General features: G+C 43.5%; 1 protein-coding gene across 2 annotated transcripts in view; it reads right to left on the reverse strand.

Moving 5' to 3' along the window:
* Positions 1-1,360: 1,360 nt before the first annotated feature.
* The window catches only part of CRHR2 (corticotropin releasing hormone receptor 2), a 1,438,337-nt gene continuing 1,424,737 nt past the window's right edge, over positions 1,361-14,960 (reverse strand). For both annotated transcript variants that reach the window (XM_085628878.1, XM_085628879.1), the window contains one exon: positions 1,361-2,001. In XM_085628878.1, coding sequence (XP_085485004.1) covers positions 1,861-2,001 — 141 coding nt within the window. In that variant the 3' untranslated portion in view covers positions 1,361-1,860. The remainder of the gene's footprint in view (positions 2,002-14,960) is intronic.

Raw genomic sequence — 14,960 nt, forward strand, 5'->3', positions numbered from 1 at the left:
TGGAATAGTTCCTCAACGTGGAAAAACATTTTCTACATACAGAATTAAAGAACCGAGAAATGTAGACTTGTGCAGAGGATAACTTTTGCCAGTGCGAAACTGTAATAAGCATACAATTACCACTAGAAGAAAAGCAACATGCTAAAAGTCACATGACTTTCCCAGCAATAGGACTGGAAAGCTACAAGAAGACAGTTTTCCAGATTTACTAATGGGGAGTTTTGTGAATTCCCTCAAGTCATATATCTACACTCATATATAGAAGTAAGTGTGTGTATGCGTGTAGATTTACAAGTTTTCTTTGTGAATCGTGTTCTGTAAATGTAAATTTAAATTTGATACTTGTATAGCGCACTACTCACCCGCAAGGGTCTCAAGGCGCTTGTACGAATACCACTGTGGAACCCATCCTGGCTTTCCCTGTGAGGCGTCCACTCCTGGGCACCCCCAAGGTGGAGGCCAGGCATCCTTAGTGTTGTGGGGGCCGTTGTGGAGATTAAGCAAGCTATTGCCCAGAGTTGCAGAGTGGGACTCCATGATTGGAATAGGCACCGAGGTGAGAATTATCAGGTCCGTGGAATTTTTGAGCCCAAGACCCGCCGAGGCGGGGAATTGAACCCTGGTCCCAGGCTAGACCTCTGCATCAGGGTCTGCCGCTCTAATCATTGAGCCACACTTCTGTACTTTCTTATGAAAGAGGGCAGTCCCATCAGAATCTAGTATGAAGCAGAGAGAAACATCTGGCTGCTGCTTCATCATTACCTTGGCAGAAGATGGAAGTCCCCCACGGGCACCTTTGCTTTCTATATATTCAAGTGTCCTTGAAATTCTAACTTGATGGGTACAGCAGGATTTATAACCGAGTTCTTTCTTTCATCAATCCACCTAAGGCATCGCATAATCACATTACTTTGTGAGTTGTATGTGATCGCATAAAGTATGAGGAAGAATAACTGTACTGTTTGATGTCAAATTTTAATAAAATTGTGGCTGGCATCTCATTAAATCTAGCTCTAAGACAGATACCACTGTCTGCATTTCTTCTCAAATTGTTACTTGTCCTCAGGCACCTAAAACAATAAAGTGAAGGAATACCAGCCTCATTTGGGTCCCAACATGCAAGACTGCAATGAACGCAAAAAGTAATGTCTGAAAAGAAGATGCAGGTTTTTGAATTTTGGTGCTGACAACTTCACAGATTTTTTGCATTGATAGTTAACTCACAAATATTAGTTATTCACGCTTATAAAAATACTCATATATAGATATTAATAACACGCCCCGTTAACAAATATAAATGTAAAAGGAAAAACACTGGCCTCGTGGCGATGAGATATGTCAGCACACAATTCTGCAAGGCTGAATGAAGATTGTTTACTTTAATATATTAGCAATAACTTAAAATTTCCTGCCATTGAACCAGACAAAAGCAATGAAAGCATCAAAGAGAACTGCAGGGTCATACAAGAAAGAGGAAATCCAAGGAAAGGGCTGACGAGCTCCCTCTTTCAATCTAAAGCCCACTGTCCTTTTTAAAAAAAAATCGAACAAAACTAAGAAATCATCAAAGCCACAACATGGAATGAATATAGACAATGCGTAAAGAAGGAGACCTTCCATCACTGTTAAGAAAAATCAATATCTTCCTGAATTTGGTTGGCTTGTGCTTGAGCAATATTGAGAAATCCCACAGGTTTGTGTCCTTTCAGCTCAATTCCCCCTGCTCTGCATTCCTTTCACAGGCTGGCTCCCTGTGGAATAGCTTGGCGTATGAATGGAACCACATCCACAAATACAGTCCAAAGGACAAAAAAAGGGAGAGACGGAGAGAGGCCACGAGAGATAGCGGCAAGTCCCCGCTCAAACTGCTGCCGTCTGTTTTATGCTGTGGAAGCTGATTCTCGTGGGCGACGTTGGTATGGACATAGCCCTAGCCACGCGCACTCGGAGGGAGTGGTGATCCTGCCAGCGATGCCACCTCTTTCTTGCAGCAGAGCGGACCTGTTCCGGAAGAAGATAAGGAGTATTTTAACGGGCAATTACTACTCACCAGTCACTGTTCAATTTATCACCTGAAGCAGCTATATAAAGAGTATCACCCAAAATACATCATCCTAAATAAATATTATTACTGTAACTTACATTAGTCTATGGTCAATATTGCATAACATTGCTCATGCTACCCAATGATCTTCATAAACATAATTTCGCTAAAAGTTTCAACATTCCATAAACATTTTGTGGAACTACTTCTTCCGGGCAAAAAGTGCCTTGCAGGTATCTCACTTCACGTTGTTTACCACAAGCGTGCACCATGTAAAGATGCATTGCAAGATACCGATAGGAGACTAGTTCAAGTCGAAAATACCCCCCAGTTAGTCATTTTCTGCATCAACCAGTCTCCCTTAGGTATAAATTATGCAAAATTGCATATACAAAGTTTCAAGAAATCCTGTGAATTCTTGCGCAATGAAAAGCTCAGAAATTTCACCAATTTTACCAGAGTAATTACATTGCATATTGGCCAAGTTTAATTCCTACCCAACTTCCGCCTTTGCCAGTTCAATCCAACCAATCCTTTTGGACACATCATAAGCAGACACGTTGGGCCCGATTCACAAACGTAAACTGAGAGGAAAGTCTAACTTTCGTTTTTTTGCAATTCACAAAGGGCATTTACGAGTAGTAAAGTTAGACTTTTGTCTCAGATAAACTTAAGATTGAAACAAGTTTGACTGAGACAAACGTCTAACTTTACTACACGTAAATGCCCTTTGTGAATACCGAAAGTTTTAAAGTTAGACTTTCATCTGTTAACCTTTGTGAATTGGGCGCAAACGTTTTCACCCTATTGTGCTTGTTCTGAGATGTTTCAATGTTTTTAAATATATTTAATTATTTATGGACTTGTGTAACAAACATATCGAACCACAAGCACTTAACAAAGCGTATAGATGGTCAATGTTAGGCTGTCTTGTGATGCATGCATTTACATGATCATACCATTTCGATCAGGGCAGAACTTACGTTTTTTAAATTACATTAAAAGGCATGCTGCTTCAATGTCAATGACATGATCCAGCTACTGGCTCCATACCAACATTTACCCAAAAATTGAATTACTGTTCAGATATAGAGAGGAAATGCTAATATTCTGCCGTTTTGTTTTATAGAGAAAGGCGTGAAGTTGATAATAGGGTAGTAGGAGGAAGAGGAAGATGTGGTTGAAATCAATGGAGGCCGGTGACATTGAAAAGTGTTGGAGTGTGAAGCAATCTGGCTACTTATATAGCTCACATATCTTAGCTGAAACTAGCCTCTGACATATCTAATATAAAATAAAAAAAAGAGCTATATTCCAAGAGAGTTCTGCTGGAACTAAATTATTAAAACATGTTTGTGGAAAATACAGCTCCTCTCTTATCCCCTTTGCTGTGGGTGTCGGCCAATGGCCGACTCCTGCACAACCTCCCTTGTGCATCTGTTGGCCTTTGGCCAACACTGGGGAGAGTTAGAAAGGGGCCTTGATGCTTTGCCCCAGAGGGTTTCCTTTTATTCCCCCGAGGCTTGGGAAGAGCTTCCTGAGCAGCCTGAGCCTGAGCTGGGCACATGATGTCATTACAAACAAAAGTACAATGAGTCAAACTGTTAATTTCACTTTCACTGAATAAGTGCTTGGATAGATATCTCAGCCTTCGGAGCACTGATTCTTGTGGGAGAGGTATAGTTGGAAAGAGAATAATCTTCCCTTCCAAGTAGATCTCTGCTTGGAGATGGCCACACAAGAGTGACTCCAAAGCAGAGATCCACCTAGTACCACCAGGGATGGGGAAGTGGCCCCTTGGGCAATGGCTTGTGCTCCCCTTGTCTATTTTTTATGATGCAGTCTCTCTGCTCCTTTAGGGGGCAGATGGGGGCAATTGCTACCAAAGTCCACTAGGCATTGGAGATGTATTTATTAGCCCAGAATGGCATGCCTATGACCCCACCCCTAAAAAAAGGCGAAGCAGTCTTTCGGCCCCTCTTGGGGGGCAGATTGGGGCACTTGCCTGTGATCTGCCCACCCAGGAGTCAGAAATTCCACAAGGCACCAGGGAAGTGTTTTAAAAAAGAAATAAAGGTGTTGGGGCTGCCCAGAATGGGCATGGCCATGCCCCCACCCCTAATAAAAGGGAAAATAGTCTTTCTGCCTCTGGGGGGTAGAAAGCCCACTAGACAACAGGGATTTATCTTAAGATAAAAATAGAAGGGTGGGGACTGCCCAGACTGGACATGGCCAAGCCCCCAAACCTAGAAAAAGGGAAAACAGTTTTTCTGCCCCCCCCCCCCCCCCCGGTGGCAGTTGCCCCTGATTTTCCCCAGAGAGGTCAGAAAGCCCACTAGGTACCAGAGATTTATTTTTAAAATAAACATAGAAGAGTTGGGTTGCCCAGAATAGGCATGGCCATGCCCTCATCCCTAAAAATGGGGGGGGGGGACTGTCTTCCTGCCCTTCAGGGAGGCATATGGGGGCAGTTGTCCTCAATCTGACCCCAGGAGAACAGAAAAGCCACTAGGTACCAAGGATTTCTTTTTAAAATAAAAAAGAGGGGGGGGGGCTGCTTAGAATGGCCATGGCCATGCCCTTACCCCTAATAAAAGGGAAACAATATTTCTAGGGGAGGGGCTGCCAACATAAGTAAAGGGGCAACAGCCTTTCTGCCCCTATGGACCACATTGAGGCAATTACTCCAATCAGCCCCCCCGGGGGCAGAAACCGACTGTATGGCAGCAATATATATTTTCAATAAAAATAATGAGGTGTGCCTTTCTAATCCGAACATTAGGTCCCACCCTAACCCCCAAAACCTCAATAGTCTTTCTGCACCATGGCGGATTAATGCATCACATCTCAATGGCAAGCAAGAGAACATTTGATTCTTTTGGGTGTTGCTTTTACATATGGCTAGGACAGTTTGGTTAACTACCAGTATCATCCCACTTGCAATGGTGCATTGCTTCACTTTTTGGGCTTGGGTAGGCTGGTCCCTGGAGAAACCTACCAAACCCAGACAGTTGAGAAAACTAGACATCTGGGGGAGTCCATGGAGGTGTACTTTGCATGCATCCCACGCCATTTTCTTACCCACCATGCCCTGCAAACGTTCACCAAAACCACACATTTGCCTCATATTTTTGTGAGGAAAACTTATGGAATCTGCAGAGAGCCACACATTTTCTACCACACAGCATTCCCCAAGTCGCTTAATAAAAATGGTATCTCACTTGTGTGGGTGGGCCAAGAGACCTTGACACAAAAGGCCTTCAAGTGCTACATGGAGAGTTCACCAGTAGGAGTAGCTTCAGGATTTGGGACTATGATCAGCTGCCACCCATGGAAACCTGCTACAGACAATTTTGAAAAGTAGACAACCAGGAAATTCCAGGTAGTCTGCCTTGTGTGAATCCCATGAGGTTTTCTTACCCACAATGCCCTGCAAACCTGAAACTTTACGAAAAATCACAAATTTTCCTTACGTTTCTGTGATGGGAACCTCCAGAATCCACAGGAATCCACAACATTCCTACATCCCAGCATTGCCCAACTTGTACTGATCAAAATGCGCCCCCCCTTGTGTGGTTGGGCCTAGTGCCAGCGACAGGAACGGGTCGAACATAGGTCAATGGGAGCCCCCACGGTATGGCTCGCATTGACCTTGGTTTGATCCGCTCCTGTCAAGGGCACTGAGCCCAGCAACCAAAGTGGGGCAGCGTTTTTATTGGCAGAAAGGAATTTTGTTGATTCCTGCTGTTTCCAAGCGTTTTCATCCCAGAAATGTAAGAAAAATTCTTGATTATGGGTAATGTTTGCGGTTTTCAGAGCATTGTGAGTAAAAAAAAACATGGACCATGTAAGTCACCTCATCCTGGAATCGCCTAGGTGTGTAGTTTTTATAAATGTGCAGGTTTGCTAGGTTTCCCTAGGTGCCCAGAATTAACAGCTACCCACTTTGCAAAAAACAGGTTAGTTTTGAGTGGAAAATGTGATGTATCTATGTTGATTATTTGAGCCGTTTCCTATTGTGGGCACTTGGCCTACTCACACAAGTGAGGTACCATTTTTATCGGAAGACTTCGGGGAATTATGAGTGATAGATGTTTGGGGCTCCCTGCAGAATCCAGAACTTTCTATCACATAAAAAGTTTGAGGTTTGCAAGGGATTCTGAGTAAAACAACCTGGTGAGAGCGGCATAAGTAACCCATATTGGATTCTTCTAGGTGTCTAGTTTGAAAAATGTAAGGGTTTGTTAGGTGTCACTGGGTGCCGGCTGTGCTACGGCCCAAAATCCACAGCTACCTACTGTGAAAAAACAGGTCAGTTTGGAGTGGAAAAATGTGATGTATCCATGTTGTGTTTTGGACTATTTCCTGTGAAGTATCATTTTTATCGAATGATTTAGGGGGACGCTAGGTGGAAGGAATTTTTTGGCTCCCCACAGATTCCAGAATTTTTCATCACAGGAATGTAATGGAAATGTGTTTTTTAGTCAAAGTTTGAGGTTTGCAAGGGATTCTGGTAAAACAATCCAGTGACAGCCATGCAAGTCACACCATCCTGGATTCCCCTAGGTGTATCCATTAAAAAAATGTCCAGGTTTGCTATGTATTTCTAGATGCCGGCTGATCTACAGCCCAAAATTCACAGTTACCCACTTTGCTAAAAACAGGTCAGTTTTAAGTGGAAAAATGTGATGTATCCGTGATGTGTTTTGGGCCATTTTGTGTCGCATGCACTAGGCCTGCCCACACAAGTGAGGTACCATTTTTATCACAAGACATATGGGAGCGTACAATAGTAGGATATTTGTTATTACCCATTGGAATTAACTGCATTCATGCCTTCCAAAAGTAAGCCAGTGTGTAGGAAAGAAGACATTTAGAAAATTACCTCTAAATCATATGCTCCTATGGGTGCCCACAAATTCAGAAATGTACAAATAACCACTACTCCTAAATTCCATATATTGTGCCCATTTCAGAAATACATAGGTGACCTTGATATCTATTTTCACTCTACATATTTCACCATATGAATTAGTATATACTCTATACACAATGAAAAACCATGGCACTGTGCTTGTCAGTTGTTGGGTTCTGGGTACCTCGGGTTCTTGGAGAACCTACAAACCCTATAGATCCCCACTATCAAAATGGTCTAGCGCATATAATGGTACATTGCTTTTGTAAATTGGCCATCAAGAGAAATAGTTACATATGAAAACATTGTCACAAATGGCTGTTTTTTTCCTAACTGTTTTCAATATTTCTTTGTTTCAACACTTAGGGCCTGATTTAAATCTTGGCAGATGGGTTTATCCATCACAACAGTGAGGGATATTCCACCACTGAAATATAAATCTCATTATATCCTATGCGATTTATAGTTTGGTGCACGAAATATCCGCCAACGTTGTGATGGAGCAACCAGTGTGCAAAGATCTAAATCAGCACCTTAGTTTCTTTGGGAAAACTTTGAGGGATCTACACATATGATCCCTTGTTGAATTTGGAAATGGTCCACTTATCAGAAATATATAGTTTTTCTGGATCACCTATGGATTTCACACTGGTTTTCATAACAAACTGGTAGTAGGTTGCTAGCACAAAAAAATGGGAAAAATGGGCTACCCCTTTGAAAAATACCAAAACTGCTGTAAAAGACAGGGTTTTTGATACAGCTCTGCATGTTCCCGAAAGCTGGGCAGATAGTGACTTTAGCACAGCAAACTGTTCGTTGATGCCATTGTTATGAAAAAATATATATATTTTTATCCAGATCACTTTTTGCAGTTTTTCCCAAATAACTCAATATGTAGATATATTTTGGCTATTTTCTCTGTCCCCATCCAGGGGAATCCACAGACCTATGAGGTTGGAAAAAAGAACAAACATTTGCGGTGGATACCTTATGTGGCCAAAAATCATGGTGGCCTAACCATGAACTATCCCTTATAGCCAAAAGAGGCCTCAGCATTCGGGAGGAGGGGCGTGGACACAGTAGCTATGGGGTTAGGATCCATTTAAATATGTTTTCTGCTTGGGAGACAGAGCCAAGGCTGAGGTTTGTTTCATTTTGTGTGGCTTGCTCATTTATTATATAAGCCACCCACAAATGCAGCAACAAACACTCAAGCAGTTATTTGCTCCTTGGTTGCCACTCCAATCTCATACATTAATAGGGAAACATGCAGATCTTTACATTATTCTTTACTTGTTACTGTGCTAAGATTTCCCGCTAAAGACTGAAAAAGGAGCTGCCTAGCCGCACTTTGGATTTCACGTTTTCATAACCCTGCAGCGCATCTGCTCAAGGGAGTCCCCCGGCCCACCTAGATTGAACCTGCATCCCAAGCCACGGTGCATGCATGGGGGCTGGAGCGGACATGTGGACCTGAGCTCCGGCCTCCACTTAGTGAAATCTGTCACCATCCTGTGCTCCTGCAGACATTACCCGGAGTAAACCTGATGGCCGACCAGCAGCCCTGAGGCCTGAATGCTGTGCTGGTGCTCTGGACCTGCCGGGGCCTCACTGCGGGTGCTTGAGCCAGGAGGGAGACCTGACTTCATGGCACAGACCCGCCTGCCCTGCGCGTCCTCCCCCTTCCACAAGATGCAGCTCAGCATGACCTCAAGATCAGCCCGGGATCCAGCATGCTTCCTCCTACCACCCCCGCCAGGCCTTCTGCCCCTACGGCCATCTCCACCTCGGGGATCCCTACAGACCCAAGACCACCACCCATAAGTGCAACACCACCTGAACGCCCGGCCGAACGACGTCAAGAATTTCATGCTCTGTAAATATGTAATATATAATTGTCCACCCCTAATCGCTTTTTAAAATGTAATCTTTTTTAGTGTTCCAGTTCAAAATACGTTTATTGGGAAAAAAGAATACATTAAAACAGTAAATACGATATTGATGAAAAGGAAGATATTACAAACAATGAAGTAATTCAAGTTTGACATAACATAGGTAATGTGCATGTAAGTCCTATAAACACAGTGTATTCAAATAACAACGTCACACAAAAATCGGTGCAAAAAGAAATAGTTATACTGAGTACTAATAGAACAGTTATAAATTGAATACTAATAAATCATACATTATCAACATGAAGGAAGTCATGGAAGTTTAGCCACTTCTTGCTGGAAAGGAGTGAGAGACAGAGATCGTCGGGCACTAGCATCAATGAAAAGTCTAACAGGCGTCGATAAATCTAAGCGCTTTGATACCATGTGCATCGGGTACACATATGTGGTATCCAATCTGTGATTATGGCAAACAGTTTAAAATGTAATCTTGAGTGAATTTGTATCTTGTATATACTTAACTCTAACCACTAGTATCTGTAGTAGACGTCTGTACTTACTACCATTCTCATGTGAATTTAGAGTTTTTCTGTTTGTATCTTTTCCTTGAGTGAATTTGCAACTTGTATATATGCATCTATAACCACTAGTATCTGTAGTAGAAGTATGTACTTACTACCATTCTTATGTGAATTTAGAGTTTTTCTGTTTGTATCTTTTATGTAACTCTGGGCGTAGTTCGCGAAGTAGCGCTACGCGTAGCTATGCAAAGTGCACTCCGCACTACGCGAGCTACGCGTAGCACTTCGCGAACTGCGTAGTACCCTGTTCGCACTGTGCAAGATGCCGTTTTCAATGATTGCACGGTGCGGACAAGCATCCGGCACTGTGCAATCATTGAAAACGGCATCTTGCACAGTGCCAGCTGTAGTTTTCTGCCGGTCGAATAGATTTTTACTCGAACGGCAGCTTTCTCAACGCGGACTGGTAGTTTCTCATCGCGAGCGGTCGCAAGCATACGTGACCACTCGCAATGAGAAATCTGACCTCCCTGCGTTGAGAATCTTGCCGGGAGGTTTATTTTCCACGCTCGCGATCGGCAACTTGATGTTGCTGATCGCGAACGAGGAAAAAGTCTCGCCGGGATGTCATTTTGCTTGCTCGCGGTCGCCAACTTGACATTGAGGACCGCGAGCAAGCAAAAAGTGACCGCTGCACTACGCAACGCTACGCTACGCATGTTTGCACTGTGCTACGTGCAAGTCGCGTAGTGCGAAATTGCTCAAACTTTGCAAACTACGCGAGTGTAGCGTAGTGCTTTGCCCAGGCTTAATTTTATGTAACTCATGTACTTCCGAGTCCTTATGTAATGAAACTGGTTCTTTTGTAAAGCACTCTGACACCTTTGGGTAAAATTTGCGCTATGTAAAATCGCATTAAATAAATAAATAAATACCTTGGTTATAAAATTTTATTTAAAGTAATTGACTGCAGGCCATGTGAAGTTATCAGAAACATGTTTAAAAGCAGGCACACATACGATTCTGATGCAGAGAGAAAACAGATATGGGTTTTACACCATTGATAACTTGAGTGATGTCTTACATAAATACTTTGGACCTCTGCTATTGACTACTGATACATTACATGTCTTCCCTCTTGCTTGTACCTTATATTTGTGTAGTTATCTACAGATACCAAAATGACAGAAAGCACAACTGACAGTTCTTTGCCAGTGAAAGTGATGTATAAGAATATGATTGAAATGCCAATAAACATATATTTAAAAATCAATAAATAAAGTAGTCAACTGCAGCAACAATAAAACAATCAATCAACCAGTAGTATGACTGTTGCCTCCATCACGAGTGGCTTACCTTTTTTGAACAAACAGTGCACGAGAAGGCACTAGGGGCCATATTATCAAGAATGGCGATAACATTATCGCTGCTTTAGCAGCAGGAAACTGCCGCTAAAGCAGCAATAAGGGGCTTGATAATATGCCCTAGAGAATTCCAATAGAAGCCCAGGTTCTGGTGTGAAGGGCCACAAACCTGGGCTTCTATTGGAATTCTCTAGGGCATATTATCAAGCCCCTTATCGCCGCTTTAGCAGCAGTTTCCTGCCACTAAGGCGGCAATAATGTTATCGCCGTTCTTGATAATATGGCTCCTGCTCTGTTAAAAAGTAAATAAGGTTATAAAAACTCACTAATGCGTTAACTGAGCTGATGAAAGAGTAAGAGCTCTTTCTATGCAACAATGTGCTCTTCAACATATTAAATAGAAAGTCAGGCTCAAGAGATTCTGAACTCCTCCAGCCTCCCATTTGCTTTGAAAAGCAAACCAGCAGTGGGTGATAGTGGGGGAGGTTGAGCTCACTTAGGTGGTTACCACCCACTCCTTCCTCGCCCTCATTGGCCTGCTGTGCCTCCAGTCCATTACTTGAATCGAATTTTGCTGCCTACACCCTGGACTAGAGCTACAAACAACCAAATGCAAATACTTTTGGCACTGTTATACCCTCTGATGATCCCCAGTTTGATGTCACTGCCTTGGTTTGTGCCTTAAAGGCGAGGTTTTCCTCACTAGACACAAAGGCGGGGTTCTTAAGTTCTAGCACCAATACCTCATAAAATAAATATATATATCAAAGTTGGCTTATTCATCATAAGCAGCTTGAATTTCCTCGTCCTCCCCACTGATAGTAGGGCAACCCTCTTTCGCCCTTGAACACCAGCAGCCCCTGGTTAAAATAAAAGTGCATGAACATAGGGAGGAAGAGGAAATGCAGTGGCTGTGGGGAAAGCGTTGGGGGTAATAACAAGTTCACAAGCAAAAAGACACACACATAAACACAAACATAAACAGTTGATGGTACTAAGGAGGGCAATATTCTTGTCTTTAGGCAACAGAATCCTTTGGTCGCAAACAACTTTTAATCCCCAGTTAATTTTGAATGTTTTAAGTGTGTCAGAGTAAATATTTGGATGGATTTGCGTAGCAACAACCTAACTTTTAGTCTAACTACATTGATAATCATCTTCTACTGTACTCTGGCTATTTTAAAACAATGTAACTAATATAAAGCTTAACTGTATTTAAAAGGGATGGCCTAATTCAATTAGGATGGGAAATTGCTGACGACAATTACTACTAAAAAATGTTGCGTCTCGTTGAAGATGCCTTCCAAATAATGAAAACGAATTATGTTGCTCAGGTTTCTATCTGTGTTCATCCTGCCCAGTCTTTGTGTAATACACAGTGCAATTTGTAGCGGACAGCAATTTGGCAGCAGTTAAATAGCTGTTCCATAAGGAAGGTAAACAAGCACTGACAAAACCAATAGGATTGTATTTCGTATTAAGCACACTTGTTCAGACACAGACCAGAGTTATAGATCCACACTTTATGTCTACAGGTTGTTAGACTTGGGGGTCTCTAGTTGGCACAGGTATGCACTTGTGACAAATAGGGACCCTCTCCTCTAGTCAGGGTAAGGTGGTACACTCCTAAAATAACCCCTGCTCACCCCCTTGGTAGCTTGGCACGAGCAGACAGGCTTATCTCAGAAGCAGTGTGTAAAGCATTTGTGAACACATACAGTAATCAAGTGACAACACTACAGATGGACACCACACAGGTTTTATATCAAAAATAAGTATTCTTTATATAGATTTACCACAAGACCATTAAACGACAAAAACACACAATACTGTTACTTTAGATGGTAGAATTTTGCTTAGTTCTCTTAAGTTCTTAAATGCAACACTTTAAGTCAATGTACCTTTTAGATGCAACACGCAGGGCAACGAAAGTGTTGCAACGATGTTGATGCAATGACATTTTTGGTGCAAAGAAATAAAGGCGTGAAGATCTTCCAGATGCAGCACACTTCTCCCATGTTGCGAGAAGTCTCGACTCGATGCTTCAGCTACAGCGGCGACACACTTTACGCGATGTGACGACAGCGGCCTTGGCAGCGGTACTCTTCTCCGACGTTGCCGAGACGCTTCCCCTCGATGCGATGTTGCAGCAGCGACACCCCTTTACGTGATGCGACTACAGCAGCTCCGACGGCGGCACGCTTCTCCGTGGATTCAAGGCGCTTTTCTTGATGCGGTGCAATGCGACAACTACGATGGCTGCGATGGCGACACGCTTCTTCCTTGATGCGAGACTCTTCGCTCATTGCGATTCTGCAGCGGCAACACACTTTACGCGATGCGACGACAACAGCTCCGACAGTGGCACGCTTCTCCTTCTTGAGTCGCGCTTCCAGCTCCTTGCGACGCGCAGTCCCTCAGAAGGCCCAACAACAGCAGCAGGCACTTCCAAAGAACTCTGGGGAGCTGGGGGGTGAAGTCTGTTGTTCCTGAGACTTCAGCAGGAGGCAAGCTCTTTTCCAAGCCCTTGGAGATCCTTCACAAGTTGAGCAAAAGTACACACAAAGTTCCATTCTCCTCTCTTTGGCAGTAGGGCAACCACTACAGGCCAATCCCCCAGGTTCAGGGATAGTTTCCTCCTCAGCTTCTTCTGGTTCCTCCCTCAGCAGAGGTTCTTCTTGTTTTCCCAAAGTGATCTACATTCTTGGGATCAGGGTCCCAATACGTATATCCCAAAATCCTTTGTCCTCTGAGGGCAGAGGGGCCTTTGCCCAGTCCAAAACAGTTCCTGAGCACTCTGTTTACCAGACTTCTCCTTTCCTTTCACAGTGTAGGGCAGAAACATCAGACGCCCCACAGGAGGTGGAGCCAGCATTGTGGAAGGCAAGTACACCCCTGGAGCACTTTGTTGACAGGATTCCTTCTCTTCATTCACTGTGCAGGGCAGAGACATCAGCCGCTCCCCAGGAGGTGGAGCCAGCATTGTGGAAGGCAGGCACAGCCCTATTTAGGTCCCAGGTGCAAATCCTCCCACCCATCTAGGTGCAGATCTCTCTATTCACCACTGGGACACCTCACCCTGTCTCCTGGACTTCCCCGGCCCTGTCACTCAAAGAACCCAGACAAAGGAATACACAGCCTAGCAGAGGCAGGTTTGAATGGTTAGACAAGAAAATGCCTACTTCCTAAAAGTGGCATTTTCAAACACAGAATGTTAAAACCAACTTCACTAAAAGATGTATTTTATCATTCTGAGTTCAAGCATACTAAATTCGAATTTCTACCATGTTCCCTAAGTCAGTTAGGATTATAAGATGTAATAACCAAACTACTCATTCTGGCCTATGGAGAACAGGTAGCCTTGCAATAGTGAAAAACGAAAATGACTGTAATTCACTATTCGAACATGCTACACACACCAGGGCACGCGCCACCTTATCCTTACAATGCACCATGCCCTTGGGCCTACCATAGGGGTGTCTGATATGAAGAAAAAGGAAGGTTTAGGGACTGGCAAGTGGGTGCACTTGCCCAGTCAGCATGACAGTACCAGACTGCACGCAGGCTCTGCAATGGCACACCTTAGACACATGTTTACAGCCTGCTTCTGTGGATGGCACAACCAGTGCTGCAAGCCCACCAGCAGTAGTTGTATTTACAAGCCCTGGGCACTCCTGGTGCACTGTACTAGGGTCTGACAAGTAAACCAAACCAACCAATCATGGAATCACAAATCATACATCAATTTACAATAGGGAGCACTTGCACTGTGGCACTGGACAGCAGTGGCACAGTGCCCTGAGCAACTAACACCAGCAAAAATACATGAGGCAACAGCGAAAAATGGAAGGGAGACCCACGCCAAGGTGCCAGGTCTAACACAAGTGTATTGAACTGTGGGCATAATTGCATGCTAAAACATTCAGGCATCAAGGGGCAGTGACCAATAGTCGTAGAAACTCCACTCAGAATGTGGCACTGGGAGATTTTTGTTAGGGGGGCTTTAAATGGTAAGCAGCATGTGGTCACAATGTTCTGCACATTAATGGGTCAGAGGGTGATTTGCGGCAGGAGAGCATATGATGATGTGCACAATGGGATCTCTAGTTATGCATCTTTGAGAGGAACTGTGTAATGAGCATCTCATGAGCATGGGATGCGGTGTATCATCAAGGCACTGAGTTATTCGCACCTGGATGTTTAAAATTCAAACCAACTATGTTT

The sequence above is a fragment of the Triturus cristatus genome, chromosome 10 (genome assembly GCF_964204655.1).
Source record: "Triturus cristatus chromosome 10, aTriCri1.1, whole genome shotgun sequence".
Lineage (NCBI taxonomy): Eukaryota > Metazoa > Chordata > Amphibia > Caudata > Salamandridae > Triturus > Triturus cristatus.